The sequence below is a fragment of the Pagrus pagrus genome (genome assembly GCF_965226575.1).
Source record: "Pagrus pagrus genome assembly, chromosome: 21".
Classification (NCBI taxonomy): Eukaryota; Metazoa; Chordata; class Actinopteri; order Spariformes; family Sparidae; genus Pagrus; species Pagrus pagrus.
Window position 1 is genome coordinate 11,470,324 of NC_140208.1, and position 23,447 is coordinate 11,493,770.

Below are 23,447 nucleotides of genomic sequence, written 5' to 3' on the forward strand. Positions count from 1 at the left end.
TGTATGATAAATCTTACGCGCTTAAATTGAATCTTAAATGAGCACCAACTCTACGCAGTTAACCTGAGGCCAAGTGCAATTTCAGTATATTCAGGAGATTACTGGCAGCGATTGAATCTACGGGCAAGTATTACATTTATTTGATTACTTTAGTTACTACTAACTTTGTAGATTGCACGCTGTTTCAGAGCCAAAGCAGCACATCATTCAATTATTTTTACCAGCAATCACATTAATTAATTAAAAAAAAACACTGATTCTGACAATCAGGGGGGAAAAAGATCAATATCCGATCCAATAATCTGCCAGGGGCTTAATCGGCCGACCCAGCATACAGTTTATACACTCATGTAAATGTGTATTTTTTTCTTTTACTTGTACTTTTGATACTTACGTACATTTAATATCAGATACGTGAGGACTTTCACTCAAGTATTATTGGAATGGGTGACTTTGACTTTTACCAAAGTAGTATTTCAACATGATGTCTTTACTTTCACTGAAGTATGACTTGTGAGTGCGTCTTCACTGGTTATTGTTTGGTCTGTGTGTCTGAGCAAAACCATTTAAAGGAGGGCTGACCAGAGTGGGGCCCTCCAGCCAAAGTTGGCCCAAGGTAAGGTTAAATTTTGGCCTGCCAAGGAAATGTAATAATGTCAATGTCGTTTTATTTTTGTGAGGTAATAATACTGTAGGGTCCCTAAATATGAATTTTGCATCCTAACAACACACTATTGTACTACACAGTACAGCTGGTGTTTGCTTTTTGCGGTGTGGCCCATTAAGTTTCGTTGATCATCAATTAATGATTTATAACTCAAAGTTACTTCATGCATCAATTATTTGTGTCAGTCACCGTGGTAAATCTCTGATCACTGTTGAAAGTGCTGTGTCCTTCAGAAATCACCTAAAGTCTCAGTTTCTGAGGTTTGACTTGAACTTAAAGCAGAGTTCAAGAGACTACGGTCATCTCAAGCAATTGTGTGAATTTCTAAAAGTAGATTTTATTGAACCAAATTTGTATTTGTGTTGCTATTTTCCACGGCATGCTGTGCAGGTTACGTCCAGGAGATGGAGGCAGAGTGTTGCCACGTTTAAGTAGCAGTCATCTGAAAGCAGCACTGTAATTTATTAGTCACATATCTTACTGTAATCATTTTTAAACAAGCAATCATAATCTATCCTTACTTTTTAACTTAAACGTCCGTGTTGCCATCAGTTTAATAAAATGCTTGCAAATTATTTTAGCCCTCCGTGTTTATTGATACGTCTCCCGAGTGTTTAACAAAATCAACAACCAGCACAAAATATTTACAGGCTGTAATTAAAGCTAATTAAAGGCTACAACGTCACCAGAGACTGTAAACACAATGTAAGAAACCACAACCCTTGTTGTCTGTCACAAGTTTCATGATGTTCCAATTTAAAAAATGAAACAAGTTTTCAACGTTTAAAACAAAGACACAACCGAAAATTGGTCACTTGTACCTTTAAAACATAATAACAGAACAGAATACCTTCACATTTGCTTATTATATGAACAAAACTCCCTAAAGTGTCAACAATTCTTAAACAAATGTCTTGAGATCTCATATCTGAGATCATCCACGTGATACAAAGCTCCTTGTCTGGGTCTTAAACGTTGTTTTAGTCCTGCCTTTGTCTTTCACACCTCCGAACTGCAAGCCCTGCATGTGGTTGCAAAGCTATCAGAAAAGAATGACTCAGATATGACATTGCAGTTTTCAGTAAATTAACAGTTTACTCCAAACCACATCTCGAGCACGTCACTCGACTGACTTAGACAGTTTATCTTAGTCAGAACACAGGAACCACAAACAGGAAATCCCAACGTTGTGTTCAGGAAATGACATTTTGTTCTTCGACTGACTGTAAATATTTTTCCTCTTGGTATCCAGTTATGTGATCATGACCTTGTTGCCGATAGTTTTCGTTGATACTTATTTCGAAATATGAAATTATGAGAACCACCCACAGTGATGTCTTTATCCAGACTACTGGCAACATAAAAGGAATGTTACAGTTGAGTTTTCAAGGAACAACATGTGGGAAAATACATTAAAAAACTATATAAGTGGCAAATCAGTAAATTTTTTTTTGTGATTTGGGTAAACCTGCACAACACAAGAGTTCTTTGTCCATCGCACAACATAAAAACAGCATCTCATTTATCAGTGTAGTATACATGGATGTTTATGACAAATCCCTGATGAAACGTGTCCTCAGAATCATTTCTACATATTTACAAACACAAATAATTATTAATTATTGCCTTGTGACAGTAGAGGCCTGCACATGATTCGGTGCCTTCCCGCAAAGGACAGTAAGAGTCCATTATTTCGTCCTTGTTCAGTAGCGTCAGTCTTTTCCTCTGTATGTGATGTTCGTGAAGGTAGATGTGGCTCCTTTGTAGAGAGGATTGTGTCCCTGTTGCGCAAATACACAAAAAGAGACAATAAGTTAAAAGCTTCTAACCAGGTTTGTGAGCCAATAGCATAACACCGTTGGTATCACGTGGCATCCTTGTTTCCTCAGCGTCAAGAGTCTTGGTAGTTGCCAGTTTGTGGAAAATAAAGACACATTAAAGATCTGGGAAATTGCATAACAGATAAATTAAAGTACATAATTAAGATATTTACTTCATTTCAGCACCTACACATGAAACTCATCCTGTCTAACCTTAGATTTTGGGGATACGTATTCACCTGAATGTGTGGCCTATATTATCACTCCCGTTACTCACAGAGCATCTTAAAACTACTGTGATACTTTGCGGTTTCAGACCTAGGGGATTTGGGTGTGCTTTTGAGCCCACAAAGAGGCCTATTACCAGTAAAGGCTAATTAGCGTTAGCTCATTCAAACCCAGCCCTTCCGTTGGCTGCCTTTTGTTCTGCTGGGAGCAACAGCATGCCACGCAAATAATAAAAAACATCTTCAGAAAACGCGAGCGAGAGGCTGCGTGTGTGGCCTTTTGTATGTGTGTGAAGGTGGAGGCGTGACTCGAGTCCAACTTTTCACTTAAACAATACTTTCATGAGGCTTTTTTTTATCTTTGAAAATGTTAAATTCAATTAATACCGTGATAACATTAACTAAATTAGATAAAATAGGTGACAATCATCATTATCTTGCATATTTATTGAATATGAGGCCTGGTTATGTGTATTATTACAGTGTTTGACCATATTTAAAGGTAATTTCATTGTTTTTATATGTGTTAATATCCTTAATCAAACATTAAAGGTCAAAAAGTAAAAAGATCTCATGTTAAAAATGAAGCTAAAATTTTTATTTCATCTATATAAAATGACTGTGCCTTTACAACATTTATTGTCTGTTATTATTATTTTTACGGCGCCCCCTGCTGCTCGAATATTACCCTTCTTTACTATTACATTCTTTACAGTGTAGCGTTGAACACATCCACTGACCGTGTCCCACTTGGCACGAGCTCGTTCTTCCTCAAATTTGGCGAACTCCCGTCTGTCGTGGATGGTGACCAGCAGTTTCCAGATAAGCAGAGCCGCCAAGCCGAGGAACAAGATCGCTCCTGCCACCGACAGAAGCACCACCAACACGTCAGGACCCTTGGGGCAGTCTGGATGGCATGAGGAAGCGATAAAGGTTGAGTAAAGTGCACAAATAGAAGGAGATAAGACTGGACGTAGGCCAGAGGAAGTCCGATTTCATATCGCTGCTTCCTCCCTGTCTCCTCCTTCACTCACATAGATATGATATTGCTTTCGTTGCAATTCAATCCTTTGCTAAATGCCATGACTTCTCAGAAGCAGAAGACACTGTCACGCTGGTAATATGGCATTAAATCAGATTTGTAAAGTGATGCAAGAGAACAAGGCTGGTGAACAGAGGCCAATGGGACTTTTAAGAGCAGAGAGTAGGATGGGCTGAAGTGGAAAATAGTAACATCTCACAGCCAGGCCACAAATCTCCCGATCCTCACTGTGGTCTGGAAAACTCAATAGGAATTTGATTTGCACAGTTTCAAGAAAGCCGTACAATAAATGACTGACAGTGTTCTCTTTCACGGAGTCATTAAAGATGAAGCCCTCCTACACCAGACTAAAATAACAAATTGCTCGCTGCGCCCTCCTCCTGGTCATATTTCCCATCATTAGTTGTTCCGGAAAACTTTCTCCTAAATGAACCACCAAATATGTTTCAGGAGGCCGTGCACAGCTGAATCACTCTTCATTTCATGTGTCCAACATCTAGTTTAAATAGTTGTTTGCGAGGTTCAGGAGGTTTTAAGTGGAAACAAATCACTTCTCAACACTCTCATTAGTTCGCTGATTGTTTTGGTCTTTAGTTTTGAAGCTTGATGGATTCTGAACGGATGTTTTCTTCCAAAAAGTTAGATGGGGACATTATTTTTACTCTGAATAATTGGGTCTACTCTAGTGCTAGCAATTTGGATTATTTAATTTGAGAGATTTTTTAGTGTACGGTTTTGTCTGTGCTCCTTTTACTGGTTTGAAGAAGGGTACGCTGATGGCAGAGGCTGCCATGCAAGGTGCCAACTGCTCATCAGGAGCAATTTGGGGTTCAGTATCTTGCTCAAGGATACTTTGAAATGCAGCTGGAGATTTGAACCAGCGACCTTCCGATTACTCAAAGACCTGCTCTACCACTTGAGCTACTTGGGAGTCATCTGTCGGGACACCTGATGAGTTTAACTTCAATATGTACAGTACTTTCCTTTTAGCTCTGTTTTTGGTCTCCACCCACTCCTGAGAGGAATATCTAGCCACTTAGCAGCTAAATGCTCCACTATGTCCTCTCGCTAGTTGCAAACTGTGCCAACAGCGAAGCAAAACAGTACAAATGTGGGCCGGGAAAACCAAAACAATTAGCTGAAAATTTTTACACTGTAGAGCTGAGAGGGGTGATAACTTTCTCTATGAGTGAAATCTTACAAACAAGCACTCATCTGATCGTTCTTAATATAACAAAATATAAAAATATTCATCATAGCTGATGTAGACTTGAGTGGAGCTTTAGTGGCGTTTAAAATCATTGCTCCACTTTCTTATTTGCGTTCACAGTCTGGCAACAATTTCCTTATTGTTGGGGAAAAACGTCCTACCTTTACACCTCTAACAACCAAGAGCCATCTGGTCCATATGTGTGTGTTTGTACGCACATACGTATGCGGATAGTAGCGTTGGATAACATGGCGGTGCAACCAAGGTGAACTTTTACAGCCGACATCAAAGCTTCACTCCTCTTCCTCTCTCCTCGTTCCTACTTTTCCTCCATTTCCTGCTCTTCAGCTGACCTTTGTGATCCCTATAGCTGCTGTCAGTATGGCTTATATATAAATCATGTCAGGTTGGTGCTACAAACTTCTAAATTATAAAAATGCAGTCAACTTCCCATCTTGCTCTCCTCCCCTCTCTTTCTCCATTGTAACACAGCTCCATGTCTTCTCTATCCCTGTCTTTTGCTTACTTAGTCTCCCCTGTCTCCCTCTCCTGCTTTCCTCTGGAGGATATGTAGAGTCAGCGGGTTCCAGGAGGACCTGGGCAGCTGTTTACGACCCTCTTTGACACCGCGGGGCGCACTGTGTTCAAGGCAAATTTCGGTTTGCTCCCCTGCTACCCAGTTGTGCCTAAATTAAATGCACACATTCATTAAAGGCAGGCCCAGGAACAGACTTTCTCTGCGGGCACTCGTGGTCATTAAAGGCTGTTTTACCGCCCCACACTCTTTCTATTTGGCCACTTAACAAGCAGATGAAGGGCATGCAGCAGGGAAGTGACAACTTGTACTCGGGTGAAGGAAAAAACACACTGATTTCACAAGGCTAGGATGTTTTCTAGAAATAATAAAGGTTGACGGATGCATTTTGAAGTTGTAGATTTTATCCTTGTTTTCTGTTCAGTACTTGCATTTACTGTTAATCTCTACCACTTACAACTTTAAATATATTTGTAAGTTGCTGCTCTTAAAACGGTATTTACTGATTTTCTAACTACTTGTGGGCAGTGAAACAAGCTGTAAACACAACAATGTCATATGCTTGTATAAAATTGTTACATGTAAGCAAACAGTTGCCTGAAAATGAGGTTCATGAGTGCGGAAACAGGCAGTAAAACCAAAACAATGAGCTGAAAGACTCTAGAACGCTCCGTATAGCTTATGAAAACTGTTGAATTTGGCGCTAATCCTCTGTGGGCTTGTTTCTCACGGCTACACACCGCTTTCACATTACCACGTAGTTATTTGATCCATTGTTAAAATCTAAAATATTGATTAGTGCCACTTTAAATATTTGTTTGTTAGGTCACGTCTTCATGTAGGATGGATCTCTCTTACCTGGCTCCTTGATGACAAACAAGATGGACTTGCCGCTTGCGTCCTCAAAGTACTGGAAACGCTCCACGCAATCATTCTCGTCTTTGTAAGTGCAGTTCACAGCATTTGTATCATGGAGCACTGCGTGAAAATGAAGAGAAAATGGTTCATCAATGAGTGAAGACATTTATCTTTTGTCTTGTTTTTGGTGTGACAGTAAAGAATAATATGCACCATCGATCGACTCTATAGGGGTTTTGCTGTGACAGTCTTACTTGGTCTGGTAGGACCAGCAGCTTATGGATAAAATGAGCAAACATCAGGGTAGATATTATGTAATTACATTTTGCTGTTTTTTTTCTTTTACTTCTCTCATCTGGTCCTTCCATTTGTTAACAGCTTAATAACATAATTGAACTACACACTGGGTTGGTCAGTAACTCCATACCCTTGGAAAACCTAATACCATTTATAATTGTGTGGTTTACCAGCATTTATAACCACATAATATGGTAGAAGAAGGATCAAAGGCATTTTTCACATGGCAACCCAAAACTTCCCATGAATGGCTTCTCACAAATCTGTTAAGCATGGTGAATTATTAATCATCCGTTAATAACGGCATTAATTACAACTGGGTGCCTTTTAAGAAAGTGGTTTTGGTCAGCTGCGTGTCTCACCTATTTCATCCACCAGCACAATCTCATCCTTGCAGATGCGAGAGCAGGTGTTGTCGTCAAACAGTCTGCCCCTCTTGAAGTGCTTACACTCCACACACTCCCTTCAAGAAGAGAAAAAAACACCAGTCAGGCCATCAGCACGTTCAGAAGCGTTTTCTCGTCACCAAATATGACGACTCTGTGTGCGGACTCACTTCTTCATGGTGCAGGCGTCAGGGCAGGTGGGACACTTGTCACATGTGGCCCCATAGGCCCCGGGCTGGGTGCACTCACAGGCCCCGCACACACACTGGCCCCTCCCACTGCACAACAAGCCCAGGTTGGACATGCAGGTGTCAGTGCGTCTGGAGCAGTTACAGTTCTCACCCTGCCAGTCTGGTGCACACTGACAGAAGCCACAGTTACAGACGCCATGACCTGCGAGAGGAGGAAAAAATAGTGAGGCGAGAATACAACTATTCATAACTTGAACACTGATGACTGTAATATGAAACAAAACAGCAACATTGGAAGTGAACAAACAATAAAGGAGGAGGACTCTGTGGAAACAAGGGTGTGGTGGTAGCTGGCAAAGAGGGAGGGAATGGGCTGCAGTGCTTAGTGGTTGACATGATTGTAATTTTAATTGTTGTGCTTGAGTTTGACAGACTGATATGAGTTCAAATTTTGTTTATAATAACATGATAAGCAAGTGTGAACTCCTTAACATACGGTTCTCCCTTTTTTGTTCTATATTTGTTGTCATGATTTTGCAACACTGTCATGAATGTTTTTGCATATTAAAAATAATGTGCTTTATAGTGGCTGCGATAACATGCAGCTAGAGGGCTAAACACCTACTCATAGAACTGGAGTTACATCTGGGAACTATTGTTTTCCTCGCTAACGCCGACTTCGGTAACACAAACAGGTGGGAGGTAAGCAAAGCACCCAAATTTCTCTGCTGTCATCTGCAAGAGCCAACACAATTGTCTTCATTTTCTACTCCAATCATCCAAGGAAGTGAAGACCCCGTGGAGTAACTTTATTTGTGATAGAAATATCCCCACAACAACTGGAAAACTCTTGAAGGCAATGTGTACTAACCAATTCACTTTGGACTGCTTTCTCAACAAGGGCCAACATCCATCATTATGTATCACGATACGATACGATACGATACGATACAATATGATACGATACTAAATACTCATATTAATCCCCCAAGGGGGAAACTGAGTAGTAGCACAATAATACAAGCATTAAGTCTCAATTGAAGCTGACTTCATAACCACAGTAGAAGGTTAGATGTGGGAAACTCCCATGATCCCATGCTACTTACATCATTTGTTTTGTTTTGCGGCAGACATTACACCCTGAGTCTTTATCTTATTCCACACAAACACCATCATATTCAGTATCATATATTTAGGGCTTCATGATTCCAAAAAATGACATTATGTACCATCATGAACAGCAGCCTGACACATAAGGTATCTTTAGAAATTTCGGGAACTCCACTAGAGTTTAAATCAAAGTTCTGTGGGATTGAACAATGCTCTGTTGGTCAGCATGAGCTTGTAATGACTGACCGTCGCTTGTTAAGAGGTTATGAGTGATTAACCACAAGCGTGTGTCATGGGACTTGCTGTATTTTTCTGTTGCCATGACGTATTTTAAAGGAAAAGTTCACCCAAAAATTATATTTCACTCACAATCTACTCACCCCTATGACGACGAAAAGTGGGGTCAAGTTTCCTCGTCCACAAAACATTTCTGGAGCTTAACAGCAAAACAGTGTTGCAGCATTCTCCGGAAAAAACTGAACTAGATGGGGACTTGTTTTAAAAAGTAAAGGAAAAACCGCAAAAAATAAAAACAAACATAAAATGGCTCCATTTAGCTTGTATGTCGTAATCCAAGTGTTTGAAAGCTGAGAGATCCTAAATTGATTTGAGAGATGGCTTGCGCGCTAACACTTTTAGCTTAACAGCTACAGTGAGGATTTAGGCTTAAAACAAGTCCCCATCTACTTCAGTTGTTTAGGAGAATGCTGGAATGCTGTTGTGCTTTGAAGCTCCAGAAATGTTTTGTAGACCACAAAACTTCACCCGACTTTCCGTCGGCATGAGGGTGAGTACATAATGACTCAATTTTCATTTTTGGGTGGACTTGTCCTTTAACTTTATCTGCAAAACTCCTCTCTATCTTACCCATCTAGCACCTTTGCTTTGCCTTTAAAGCCTTACATTTTCAGCAACCACGCTGGCTAAAGTCGAGGTAGCATGGCAAGGCATCAGGTTTTTTTTCCAAACAACAATGTTTTCACATCTATTCCATGTATATATCAATTTATGTGTAGCCTACACTTCTACAACATGAAAAAATGTGTGTTATGGGCTGCTAAGACATTTTGTAGCGCTGGAAGTCTGGAAAGCAGAAGTGATAAGTCATGTTTCTGCAACTGTTCGAGACTTAAAAACCCATTTCATTGTGTGCTCTGTGGTGTCTGGGCTTTTATTTTATTTTCTGCTGCATGATTCATTGTGTGTGTGTGTGTGTGTGTGTGTGTGTGTGTGTGTGTGTGTGTGTGTGTGTGTGTAAATTTGAGCTCATTGGTTTGTTGTCACCCCATGTACAGATGTGTGATGTGTGTGGGTGCATACCACGAAGAGAGTGACAATGCAGAAAACACTGCGGTCTATCGCTGCGAAACAATGCCCAGATAAACAATGCGACAGGAAGCTGCTCGTTACAGTCCCTCTGGATAAAGGATGAGCCATGAACAAACTGTCATGACTGCTTGACCACAGGAGCGCTGCCTTTTAATTTAACCATACTGAGGGGGAAAAACATAAGACTGTGGTCCCCACTCTGAATAAGGTATTTCAAGACAACAGCAGACCATGTTTTACACACACGAGCACGCAGAACATTTCCAGCTCTTCTCTTTTCTGACCAAACATGGGTTTATTTTTAGCCTCATTACACCACACTAGCCAATGAGTAAGCACAAAGGTATTTTCATGTTAATCTATGGGCTCTGGGGAATACAGCAAAACATTTCTTTGTGAGAGTAGTGGGGTGCGGGCAGGGGGTTGAGCGATATATAAGATTGGGTGATGTGATGGTGCTGGAAGCACGAGAGCAGCCTGTGCCAAAACGGTGCGCTATGTAGGCTAATCAACAATGCTCAGTTAAAAATAGAAATCAAACAGTCTCAATAGTAGTTCATTCTGGGTTAGGGTTAGGGGTTTAGTTAGCGTTAGTTAGTTAGCTTAGCTAGCTATCCTTTCGTCCATGAGTAGTTGCTTCCTTCTGCACTTGTTGGACTGTTGGTAGAAAGAAAATAGTAAAACTTCTCACAACATCTGTGGATTATCTTGAGTGACCGGGTCATGATTTCTGGAAGAAGACATTGCTGTTGTGTTTTTTTTCTTCTTCTTTTGAGCACCACAAGCTGAGTGCCATCTAGTTACATTATGTTCAACAGAAGGCAGACATTGCTAATATTGTTAATATCAGACTTTTAAAGATACATTATGTTAGTAGCAGTTTGTGAAGACTTCTGTTGTTCTTTTTGCCAAGTAGGAGATATTGCAGTTGTCAAAGCTCGATACTTTTTATCACAACTCAACTCAGCTTTTCACACTATGTGGCTCATAATTGGGGTCTGAGTGATATGAGGCCGATAAACCATCCCCAAAATGTCCAACTATTCCTCTTGAACCTCAGGTATTAAATGAGATTGGGAAGAAAAACTGACTTGCTTGAGTCTTTTCTTGATCTTATGAAAGTCTTTTTTATGGCACGCTGAATCCAAGGACAAGTAATCCTCCTGATGTTCTGCTTTAGTAGTCTTGATAAAACTTCTGCCAGTACTGACAGCAAATTAACTGTGATTAGAAACAGACTGACAGCATTGTTATGAATGGTCGAACACCTCCTTCACACAGGTAATCCCGGACTGAAAAGTGACTCATAAGATGTCACTTATAAACATCCGTAGGTTAACGTCATGTGTTTTGACTTGATGACATACTGTCTCTTTTAAAACACTACCAGGAGAGAAGCACCGTAAGGAGTTAAAGCCCTTAACAATTACCAAACACACACTCATTACGACTGTTTAAAAATCTCAACCACAACTGAGAGACTTTCAGAAAAAGCGAGAGTCCCCTCTGACCGGAGAAAGCTCCCGTCAAAACCTGAAAGAGCTTTCTTTGTGCACGAATCCTCTTGAACTCGGTCGTACAAAAGCTTGACCTGACTGACACAAACATACAACCTGAGCTTACGCTCACACAAAATGTGCACACAGCGCACCCTGTGTTTATTGTGAATGGAGCCCATGTCCTGGGCAGAGGGGAGAGTTGTTATTGTAGGTAATTCTTCCCAGATGAGGTGGGTGGCAAGTCAGTGTGGTGAAGGGGACTGCCAACCCAATGGCAAACGTACATACGCTCTCTGAAACTCTACCGCAGACATGCACAATGATCATGATAGTCAGTGGGCCATTTAACCTCACTCGGATCTGAATAGTACCAATACTGTGTGGCAATCTCACACTGATGATTAGAGTCTAGGAAGTCACTGCATCCAGGCAAACCATAGTCTGGTTCAACTCCCACTGAACCACAATGTCTCATTTTTACACTTCACTTCTTTTAAACAAATAAGATATAATGACTTAATAAGTGCACTTTAGAGATGTAGATGTTGATTGAACCTTTACAGGAGCAGACGAGTCATTTCCGCCAAGCTAAGTTAAACTAAGCTGAGCTAACTGGCGTCAGTAGTGTGTTTAACAGTCGTATCGATCTTCTTATCATACTCTTAGCATGGAAACAAACAAGCAATTTCATTACACAATGTTTTTGACAGAAAACTGCCCATTGAAATAGTCCCCAAGACAAATAAATTCAATGTAAAGTGATTTAAAAGCCTTGACCCACGACTGATGGGTCCCACTCACTCATCTTTAGGTGCCCAGGCAAATTAATTACGCAACAAATTGTGGGTCTTTCTCATTTTTCATTAGCTTTTGGGATCTTCACTCCTGTTTATCAACCTGACTGCAGCAGCAATCCACTGCATTAAACAACCACAAGTGCCGATGAAAATCTATTTGATGTGCCTCAGGCACAAATGTTCATGGATGAGGTAATGTTTATTCACGTGATGTTTACTTCCTCCCTCACTCTCTAACTCTTCCCTGGAAGTTAAAGCGACTAAATAAAACGCACCACTACCTCGAGTAAGATGAAGAATATCTGTGGTTTGAACATCGTTGGAAACATTTGGGATCATGTGAGTACACAACTCAACAAAATACACAAGGCAGGTTTCATATCATATCTTTAAGCTAATAAGGTCTTACCTGAGCACAGCTCCCCCTTGTAGCGCAGGCAGTTGAAGTCATCACACTCACACAGCTTTCCCCACACTTTTCCAAAGTCACTGCTGTGGCACACACACTGGCCGCACACACACTCTCCACGGCCGCTGCAGATCGCAGACTGAGGTCCTCCAGAGCCCGCCGGTCCGCTGCAGCGGTCCTGCTCTGTGGGGTTGTAGTCGCCCTCGGCACACTCGCAGTGTGACCCTAAGCGACCTGGGTGGCACTGGCAGATGCCACACTCGTAGGTGCCGTTACCATGGTGACATTTGGGGCTATCGGGCTGGGCTTTGTTCTGGCACCTGCAGTCGCACTCGAAGGTGACGGTGATGGAGAGGGAGTCCTTGAAGCCCACAGGTTTAATGATGAAGGTTTTCTTCTTTTCTTTGGGGCAACCGCGAGCTCTGGCCTCCACGCTGAAGGAGACCTGGATGAGAGAAGGGAATTTCAAAAGCACCATGTCAAATTTTGCCTCAAACATGTTTGGCTTTGTTTTTTTTAAATGTTTTTGGTTTATTTTAAGCTGAAGAATGTCTTTATCCAGATGTAACCAAATACCTGGTTTGGCCGAGACTCTAACTGTACCAGATGTTTGTGATAATCTCTACATACTCACAGGCATACAGCCACACTTTGTCAAACCGATCAAGTTCCTATATCACCCTGGTGTAGATTACATGTTATATAAGAGCCCGTTAATGGCTCAGTTAAAGTTCAAGCTCAAGTTGTGGGCACTGTCTAATCACTGTCAGTGGAAACAGCACAAAGACATGACACGGGGAATGTCCACATATGCACTTAGTCAAAGTAATTGTTCATTCAGCATTGCATCTAAATCTGGTAATTGTCCAAAAGTGGGCTGTTACCACATCTGGAGAGACAGCCATATATGGCAAAAATAAGAGGAGCTGAGCGAGAGAGAAAGAAAGAAATGTGTGGAGGCCAAGAAATGTCACCTGGAGTGAGGAGAGAGCGGGAAAAGGGCCAAAGCAGCTGTGATAAAGAAAAAATGCAAATAAAGAAACAAAGGGAACTCTTGAGGCAGGCGATTTTGAAGCATAGAAGGACAAGAAACATTAACTAAGATCTGATTCACTATTTTCCAACATCTGCTTTTTGATGCCACAAGATAAATGGGGGAAATCCCACTTTAAAGACATGAAGATAGCAGCAAGAAGGGAAATGGAAAGAGACCAAAAAGAAGTTGAAAAATAGTATATGGAACGTACATGTTATTTTTACAGTGAAGACATGATTATGGACATTAGTTCCTTGATACATGTGTTCCCAAGAGACAGGACATGTTGGTTTAGGGTGAAAAATTTGGTATGAGCTGATAATAATGAGTTGATAATATTGTTTTCTTGCAATAACTAATTTAGCCTGTTCTTTCCTTAAAGCTCAATCTCTTGAAGCACTGCATCTGCTCAATGAGATGCTGTTGTTGTACCTATTCACATGTTCTTCATACTTGTGCAGCAATCAGCCTTCTTTCACAACAGTTCATGGAAAATGAATGTAACAAAGACACTAAACTGGGAACAAGATGACTTATCCTTATCGTAGGAAAATAATTCATAAGCCTGAATGTGGGATGTGCTATTGGGACAAATGGTTCATACATGTGTATCTCTGACAAGTGAAAAGGGACATAAATTAATAATTTTCTTAAACGTTTTGTTCAATATTTTGCCTTTTTCTTGCGAAATACTTGATTCAAGCCACAGGAAATTTTTCGATTGAACTACTTCCAAGTTATTTCCACATAACCCGAACTGAGAGAGACAAAAGTTGACATTACAAGCCAAACAAAGGAGGACATGGACTGACCGTGTCGCCTATGTTGAGCCCAGAGCAGGACTTGAGTCCAGGGATGACCTCTCCCTTCAGACAGGTGGCGTTGAAGGACAAGGACAGCTCCTCTGGGACGCCTTGAAGCTCCAGCTCCACCTTGGAACGGATTTTCTGGCAACACCAATGAGGAAGAACATTGCGACACATAAACATGGAGAAACAAGTGTACGGACACTGTTCACGAGGAAAAAGTTGCATGTCAGGTTTCAAATTTGGTTGTTGCCGAGCCAAATCTCATCAGATCAGTACAATCGAATCTGACTACTTGGCTGTTACAGAAAACTTCAACATGAGGGATTATAAAGGTTTTCTACAAGTGCATTTAAATAATTTCCCATTGCCAGTCTGTGTTAATGACACTCAATTTCCTAAAACCTAATTACAGGTAAGTCTGTAGATCAACTTGGGTGCGCAGACACACAAGTGCACACATTAACACACAAGCTTGAATGCACATCATCATAAAGTTACAACCAGGAATCAAAGCTAACAGTAGTTTTCAGCTCATTCACCTGCTCTCTACATAATAAACAGTGAAACTCAGCCAGCAGTCGTCCACATTTGGTCAGCTTCACACGTCGGCCACTGTGGAATTTCTACTGAGACTTTGGCTCGACTGCTGCGTGTGACTCAGACGCTGTGGGTGTGTGTCAGCAAACACATGTCATCCCCTGAAACACTGTCTAGTCTGAGATGTGTGTGTGTGTGTGTGTGTGTGTGTGTGTGTGCAACACTTGCCTCGTATGCCTTCTTTATGAGCTGAATAACATTGCCCGAGTCGTTGGACAGCACGCCTACCGCGGTGCCAGGAATCAGGTCACTGTAGTTCTACAAAACGCAAAGAGAGAGACTGGAAGACTGTTGTCATCCTACACACACAGGGAAACTATTTATAAACCATTAATAATCAAAAAATGGCTCATTAGCTGCTAAATTATATAAAAATACACCCCAAAATACCTGCCAACACTGTTAAAATGTCATGAAATTGGTTGTATTATTATCATTATTAGCCAAATAAATGATTTTTTTGCTGATTATAAATAAACTATACAGGTTTTTGTCAATGAAATGGTGTACAACATATTACGTCATTAGTTCCAGATGATATAATAATGTGTCATTACACTGTCCAGTGATTTATAGCATTAAAAGATTTAATAAATTCGGCCTTTTTGTTGGAAAATGTCCACATGTTTTTTCTTTGTTACCCAGCTAAAAAAAACAGTCAATGACTGGAAAAGTATAAAAAAGACCATTATGTTGTACTCAGTGATGGACTGTAACTAAGTGCATTTACTCAAGTACTGTACTTAAAGGTGCTTTATGTAAGAATTAGCCACTTGCTGCTGTCATCTCGTGAGCTCAGTTAGCCGTGCAGCTAGCGAATGATCGAGTGACTTCACTTTTACCAAAGGAATGTTTTAACACCATATCAATTAACACATAAGTAAGTATGTTATCAACAAGTAATTAACAAAATATATTTATTTTTACTCAGGGATGGAAGTTACTAATTATAACTACTCAAATTACTCCAATTAAGTCATTTTTGTGGGCACTTATACTTATTTTAATACCAGTTTTACTTGTAATTGAGTAATATTTCAGTAATGTAACTGTACTGGTACTACTTTTACTCAAGTATGATTTTTTGGTACTTCATCAACACTGGTCATACTGGTTGGTTTCATGGTATGAGATAGTTCTGAGAGTTGTTCCAAATGTTTAATGCCAGATGATCCATAAAAAGTTGTGTGGAAACACCCTTAAAAAGCAGAAGTGTGTCACACCCTACCTCATGCCTACTCACTGTTTCTAAACGTTAGACCTGTTTATGTTTATGAACAATAACCATTTGAAATGTATTTTTATGTAATTTCTAGTGAAAATTCCCTTGAACAGTTAGTTGTAAGAGTGTTTCTGGTTTTGGAAAAACTGAGCTTGTATTTTGCCGTGTCTGAACAGTGTATAGCAGTGATTAATTTCAAGTTTGCATTCTTCCAGTGCAGTATCCAAGAATCTCTGTTTGAAACCAATGAGGTTTGGAGGACTTGAGCGAAAACGCTACAGTATGTTCAAGCTGAGATGATTACCCACTGGGATTTGTCGTCTTCTCAGTTTCACTTAAAGAACATTTACTCTTTATTAAACAGAATGAAATGCTGAGCTGCAGAGCTTCTGACCTGGTACAGACGCAACACAGGGTTGGTGACAGCAAAGATGAGATTGATGTTATTCTCCGACATCTTCTCTGTGATCAGGGCTAGAGATGGGTAATCCTGTGGGGTCAAACCAGACAATGTGGTTAGCACATGCTAACATAAACACTGAAACGTTCCATTTCACAGTCCTGCATATTCAAACAAAGTGTTTCATTCTCTCTGTTTCTCCTTCACGGTGTTACTGTCTACTGGCTGCAGCACACCGAACACACCCTCGCAGCACACACTTACCAAGGTGGTAGACATGCTGTACATATTTTCAGAGTTCAGGTGGCACATCCCATCGTTGGGCTGCACGATCCCGGCAAGACGGCCATCCAGAGCCACGTGAGTCTTAGCATCGGAGGTGAAGATCAGAAGGTGGGAAGCACCGGGGCGCCAACCGATCTGCTCCTGAATCCATCAAACCGCGTGACAGAGAAAGGATAGAAGGTTAATTTAAACAGTGTTTTGAATTGCATCAGCCAAACCCTCTTCCTTTGGACATCCTGATATATTTGAGTCTGTATGTGTTTGACAGGAGACTGTAAAACAACGTATACATCTCCACCTTGCACACAGCAGCCTGGATGATGGCGTCAAAGCCTCCCTCCGGGGCATCTCTGTTCCTGGACACCATCTGCTTCTTCACCTCCTCTGTGAAGCGACTCACCTCCTCCGTCAGGGACAGAACGTGTTTGTAGCCAAACTGTGGCAGGCAGGTGGTGTTAATGCTGTCAATGAAACACAAATCAACTGATCAATCATCTGAAGATCTGTTTTTATTGTGGAAACCATGTGACCTGTAGCCAGAACCAGCAATTCTTTGACATTTTTGCTGAAAAATGACTGAATCAATGAATCAATTTTCAAAATAGTCGGAGAATAATTTCCCCCCCAATCGACTAATTGTTGCACCTCTAGAGGGGAACTAAAAGGCTCTCCTGTGCTGCCAGTGGACCCGTCTCTCTCACTGCTGCACATCGCTGGACTGAAATTCTCCCCTTGTCTTATCTTTTATCCAAACATTCCTGCAGGCTGGACCTCGGCAGACTGTATATACGCGGGAAAGTAAAAATGACCCCGAGAGACCTTAAACCACCAAATTAGCTTTTTTTGGAGCCTGTGGGTGGGGTTGGGGCCGTTTGCATTGGGACTCCCCGGGTAGATTACCTGCAGCTGATTCAGAGCAGCTGACCAAGCACTGGGGAGCCACTGTAAGCCTTTAACAAGTGCTGTGACTCTGAGTCTGCTCGTGTTTTTACTGTGCAACGCTGTGTTTAATGGTGTCCTCACAAAAATGACATCATCCGCGTAATGAAGCTACTTCCCACATGGAGACACAAACAACGGCTGAAATCAACACCCGTAGGTGCGTATTAGGAACGCAAAACATTGTCAGAATGCAGCCTCTAAAAAAACTTTCCATGACATACAGGCCTGGACTGAGTTTAGGAACTTATTAACAGTCAAGGAAATGTCGGCCAATCTGGAAGTTCCTGTCGTCATTCAGTGCTACTAACTTTTGATTTTAAAGGAATAGTCCCACATTTGTTTTGAAAAAACGTCTTTACATTCTTACTATGAAGTAGATGAGAAGATTAACATGCCTCTTGTATTCGTATGTGATTAAACAGTCTCATTTTAATACTGATGCCTCTATATGAGCTACTCAAGCAAACAAGAGCTGAAACAAGAAGACTGGTGATTTCTATATGGTCGTTCTTGATGCCTTTGTCATGATTTGGGTTTTTGTTTGTCATTTCCTGTTTTATTTTGTAGATTATATCCTTATATTTCCATTTCCTGTCTTTGTCTTTTTCCCGCCCCTTTTTCTGTGTGCACCTGTGTTTCAGTTTTCCATTAGTCCATACTTATTGAGGAGACATTAGATTATCATCTGACAGAAGGAGTTACACTTCAAACAGGTCGTGATTGTCATAATAAATTGTTGTTTCATCTTGTTCAGTTGTTTCCATTATTGATTATTCTGCTGATTATTTTCCCGAGCTCAAGGTGACGTCTTTAAATTGCTTCTTTTGTCCACCCAACAGTCCAAAACCCCCAAACTCTTCATTGATTATCATAGATGATTAAGAAAAGCAGTAGATCCTCACATTTAAGAAGCCGTAACCAGCGAATAATTTTTTAAAAAAAACCTGAAAAATGACGGAAACAATTATTCATTTATCAGAATAGTTGGAAATTAATTTTCTCTCCATTGATTAATCGACTAATCGTTGCAGCTCTGTATATTATTGTCCAATAATGGTTGAATAATACACTGTTTTATTACTGCAACAGTTGATCCATCCACGAGGGTGCAAATACTGCATGAAGCACCTTTCTTTTACCTGTAGCAGGGGTTCCTCACAGCCTCTTCAGGGGAGATGTACATGTAAGGTGAGACCGGCTTGTCCACAAAAGCTCCAAAGCCCATACGGAGGTTGCTGGTGGTCTCGGTCATTGCTTCAGCCAGGCCTTTGCCCAGTGTCCTCAGGCGGGTGAGGTCGTCGTTCATGGAGTAGGAGAGATCCATGAGGTAGTAGAGATCCACTGGGTAGCCCTCTACCTGACGCACCTTCACTGTGAAGCGCTTAGCATCATCTGGAAAATGGGATACAGAGAAATAAGGTGTTTTTAGATCAATGGTATGATTATCTTCACTCAGACGGTGCTCATATTAAACTCATGGTAAACCCTACCTGGCCTGAGGGTGATTTGTAGTTTCTGGGGCTTGATCTGAGTGACGTCTTGCGCGCCCTCCGCTGCCTTGTTGCTGAGGGGCCGGTCCTCGATCACCTGCAGTTTGCTCGACGGAGACTCTAAACCCGACGGAGCACAGCCCGCTGTCAACAGGTTACTCTTCAGATCACAGCGGGAAGACGTGGCAACACCCTGGCCAAAGTCCTGACAGAAGAGGCAGGATATTCAATAAAGAAGAGCAGTTTCCAGCATCCTCTTCGCTAGTTTGGAAACACTTAAATTTGTTAAAAAATGGAGCGAAGTGGTTGTTTATTTACAGAACTCCCATCTGGAACGAAGCTGTGTCGAGAGAAAAGGGCATGTTGGACTCATTTGAAGGCTGAATCGTAGCAGGGATGACCAGAAAACGGTCCAGAACTTTATGACTTCTATTGAAAAAATCTGCTTGAAGATTTCTTCATCTAAACAAACTCTGGGGTTCTCACATTTTTGAGAAAAACTGAGGGAGAGTGCTCCTGAACGTGTCGGAAGTCTCACAGGCTGAAGTCACCCTGGGAAAATTTTGCACTTGAGTGAAATATTGAGGAGGTTGACACCCAGAGTTTAAGGATATTAAATCATCAGCTCTGTAGTCTGAACCAGAAAATATGACTACATCCTCATGCAGTCACACAAGCTCACTCGCTGTGTCTAAAGTGCCAGGAATCCACCCCAAACAGAACACAAAAAGTACTAAACATTCATTCACACCTGAACCCATTTAATAACCAGGGGATGTGTCTACATGCATTCTTCACCACCAGATTACTCGGCTAATGAGGGGATCTGTACAGTACCACCCTGCACCTGGCAGAAAGCTCGCTGCCTGAATGAAGTGAAGTGGAAAAAGGAACCCACCTCCTGGAAGCACCACACACAGCTGGGGTGCACAGCCAGACACTGCTTACATGTGCTGGCCCCTCTGGAGGTGCAGACGTTTGAACCTGTGGAAGTACAGTTATTCATTATTGATGAGGTTCAGTTTATATGAGGGGTTACCTGTGACATGGAAAATGTATTCCCTGCGATTATACAGCGAGAAGTTGAACTGAGTCTGCTGAAAATGCAGAATTGGGAAATGAATTGTCAAACTGCGTTAGCTGAGAAGATAGGAGATGAAATGCATTGCGAGAAAAGATGGGAGGCCATTTTAAATTTAACCAAAATCCTGTCAGATATGAAAGTAAAACACATACAAGCAGTGAACAGGTGGTGGAGTAGGTGGTGGTTGTGAATTACAGGGGTTGACTGATACTTTTTCGGGGCCGATACTGATTATTAGAAATCAAACAGACTGCAAACTGATATTTAGTACCGATATTCACTTGCATTAAAAATTAAACATGTGTACGATTTACTCAAGTACTGTTCTTAAGTACAATTTCCATGTACTTTACCTGAATAATTCGTTTTCCTGCTACTTAATACTTCCTCTCCACTACATAATACATTTAGTTACTAGGTACTTTCCAGATTCAGATAATTCAGTGATGTGTTAATCAGATATTGTTGTGGGCGGGATATTATGTGTGAGGATGTTGCATCAGAGCCAAATTAGCAGAAAAATGCTGATAATGTGTGATATCAGAATTTTGGTGAATTTTCTCAGCAAAAAGACCAAAGAGGAAACAGTTAAATCTACAGAGTTTAATCTCAAAATTAGATCATTTTGGCCCAATGAAACCCATTTGTGGGTTTTTTAAGCTTTTTATTCTATACACATGATTTGTCCTTGTGCATTTCCTCACTGTCACAACTTCCAAAACTATTATTAAAACACAAGAAAAACTACTTTAAAATTACTGGAAAAACACATTTTAGGAATTCAAAACTTTCCTCAAAGAGTTCCTAAAAAAATGCACCCTGTGTCTTCCTCGTCAACATAATCCTGGCTACACGGGCAAAACATGACAACCAGCAGAACAGAGAGATGACCTACCACCAACTCCTGTTATTCCAGTAAAGATCAGGATCCATAAAATCCCTGTGGCCGGGAGAGCACCCATCCTGGTGCGGGCTCTCTGCGAGGAGGACCGACGAGCTCCGCTGTGAGCGCACAAGAAAAGAAGAGACGAGAAAAAAGTTTCTGCACGTGAAATCGACTCCAAATACAGTCAGATGCCTTAAAGCCACCACCTCCTTTTTCTTACTCCTCACTCCACACGTCTCATTATCATAGTGTTGGAGGGAGGGGGCGGGAAAAGTGCAGCATCCAAAGCATCAGACATGTGACCTATTGTACCAGCTGGTAAGTTCACTCACTGTAGTCTGTTTTAAAGTTTGTTTTACTGAACATTACGGAAGATGTAATAATATTGCTCCTTTGTATGAGAAATATGTGCAAAGACAATTTAATTAGAGAGAACAAACAGATTTTGGGGAAAAAGTGAATCTACACAGTGAAAAAATGTAGTTTTTATAGCTGTAACACTCCGTTAAAGTGTGCAGGCTTTGTTGTACGATGCAAATAATCACTGATTAATATAAAGTAATAATTAACTGCAATCAAGTCTGTATGAGGTGTGTGTGTGAGTATACACTGCCCACTAGTGGACGTAAGCAGTAAGGACGAGTGTCTGCACACTTAGCTGCAGGGTGAGCTCCACCAAATGCATTTGTATTTCTTTTTTTTATTTATGCAACAAATGATGTGCAAAAATGTGTTGAAAGGTGAAGCTTGTGTGGAGTATTTCAACAGTTTAATAGTTGAACAGATCGCATTGATTGTTCTCATTAAACCTGGGCCTACATCTGGTTGTTATTTGTGATACAATTGGTTGCTTTTGGAGGCACGCAGACTCTCTGTCGGCCAGATTCTTGTCTAATTTCTCTCTGCCAGAGGTGGAAGGAGTATTCAGAGGGACTCCGCTTAGATATAAGTAGAAATGACACGTTATTAAAATACTATATTGCAAGTGAAAATCTCACTAAAAGCTGCTGTAAGTGATTTTTTTATTTTTATGTTATTAAAATAAGTGTTGAGAAGCTCCATATTCCAACAGTCATCACTGTTATAGAGTGTTTTGTCGTGGCCCATGTGTCTCCTCCACCTGCTCGTGCAGTAAAAGAGGAAAGACATTTTCTGGTATCCCTGCCCACTTTATCCAATCAGGACAGAGACCGCCATAAAGAGGCGGTCCTGCCTGCTTGTCATAGAGAAGAGGGAGGGGAAAGCTAACTGCAAATGAACAGGAAGTTAGCTTAAACGATGCTTACAGCTGCTGTAAGCAAAAGTAGGCTTTGTAGGCTAGGTGTTATTAGAAAAAAATTACATTAACTATCAAAAGTCAAATTACAGATTTTGCAGAAAGGCCTCTTCCAGTGCACCGTGTTATTATTTTTATCATATTATTTTATTGCTGTTATAGGGCTGGACAATTTGTCATTGAAAAGATATTAGAAAGATCTGTTTGAGCTATAGCATGATACATGATGTATAGGCCGACCTATAAGCACTTCATAAATGCTAGGACAGGGCGACAAAATCAAATATCACAATATTTTTGACCAAATACGTCTATATTGATAATGCAAAAATACTGCATCAATTTCCTCTGAGACATTTCCTCCACTGTATTGGATTACAGGTATAAGGCAGCCTAAAATAGAAATACTCAGAAAATTGTAAGTAGAGTCAATGCACTTAGTTACTCTCAACAACGAGGAACATCGCTGACTTAAAAAAAATTGGTGAAGATGTTGTCTTGAGCAAATGTAGATCAATTAAAGTTGTCATTGTTTTCCTATAGGCTACTTTTTTTCATTCATGATTTAACAATAACTCTCTTCTACCTCTCTGTTCTCCCTCTGCACTACAGGAGAAAGACACGTCTGATCATGCACACATGGGATTTGTGACATGGATCGCATAAGCTGAACTCTTCAACCAAGGTATAAAGTTTTTTTTATTTACTTCCTGTAAAAGCTTTTCTGGATCACAGTGGCTGATTTTACAGGTTTACACGTGATAATACAAATCACCCGGCGTGGCTACTGTGTCTGTGTCTGCAGCACCACTTACGTCCACCAGATGGCATTTTCCTACAATATGTGGCCCTCCAGAGTCTTTGAAAGCATAACAATAATGCATCTGCATGAGTGTGGATCACATAATCCTTAAACTTGACACTTTTGCTTTTGTCAGGAATGATTATGGACACTGACACATTAATAGCTGGTGCGTGAGACTGCTGCAGGGAAACCACATGTAAAAGTTTTTTAGCAAGTTAGACATGAGAACAGGGCGATA

The 23,447-nt window shown here is 40.9% G+C and overlaps 1 protein-coding gene across 1 annotated transcript; it reads right to left on the reverse strand.

Moving 5' to 3' along the window:
• Positions 1-1,305: 1,305 nt before the first annotated feature.
• Positions 1,306-21,241, reverse strand: LOC311250449 (integrin beta-3-like). Its single transcript, XM_084342144.1, has 15 exons — positions 21,138-21,241; positions 20,057-20,142; positions 19,159-19,363; positions 18,808-19,060; positions 17,025-17,187; positions 16,706-16,867; positions 16,436-16,531; positions 14,988-15,077; positions 14,226-14,360; positions 12,378-12,822; positions 7,213-7,435; positions 7,019-7,119; positions 6,360-6,479; positions 3,455-3,621; positions 1,306-2,448 (listed from the first exon to the last, which is right to left on the reverse strand). The coding sequence occupies exons 1-15, from the start codon at positions 21,202-21,204 to the stop codon at positions 2,380-2,382; spliced, it is 2,382 nt and encodes a 793-aa protein (XP_084198270.1). The 5' UTR covers positions 21,205-21,241; the 3' UTR covers positions 1,306-2,379.
• Between the last annotated feature and the right edge of the window lie 2,206 nt (positions 21,242-23,447).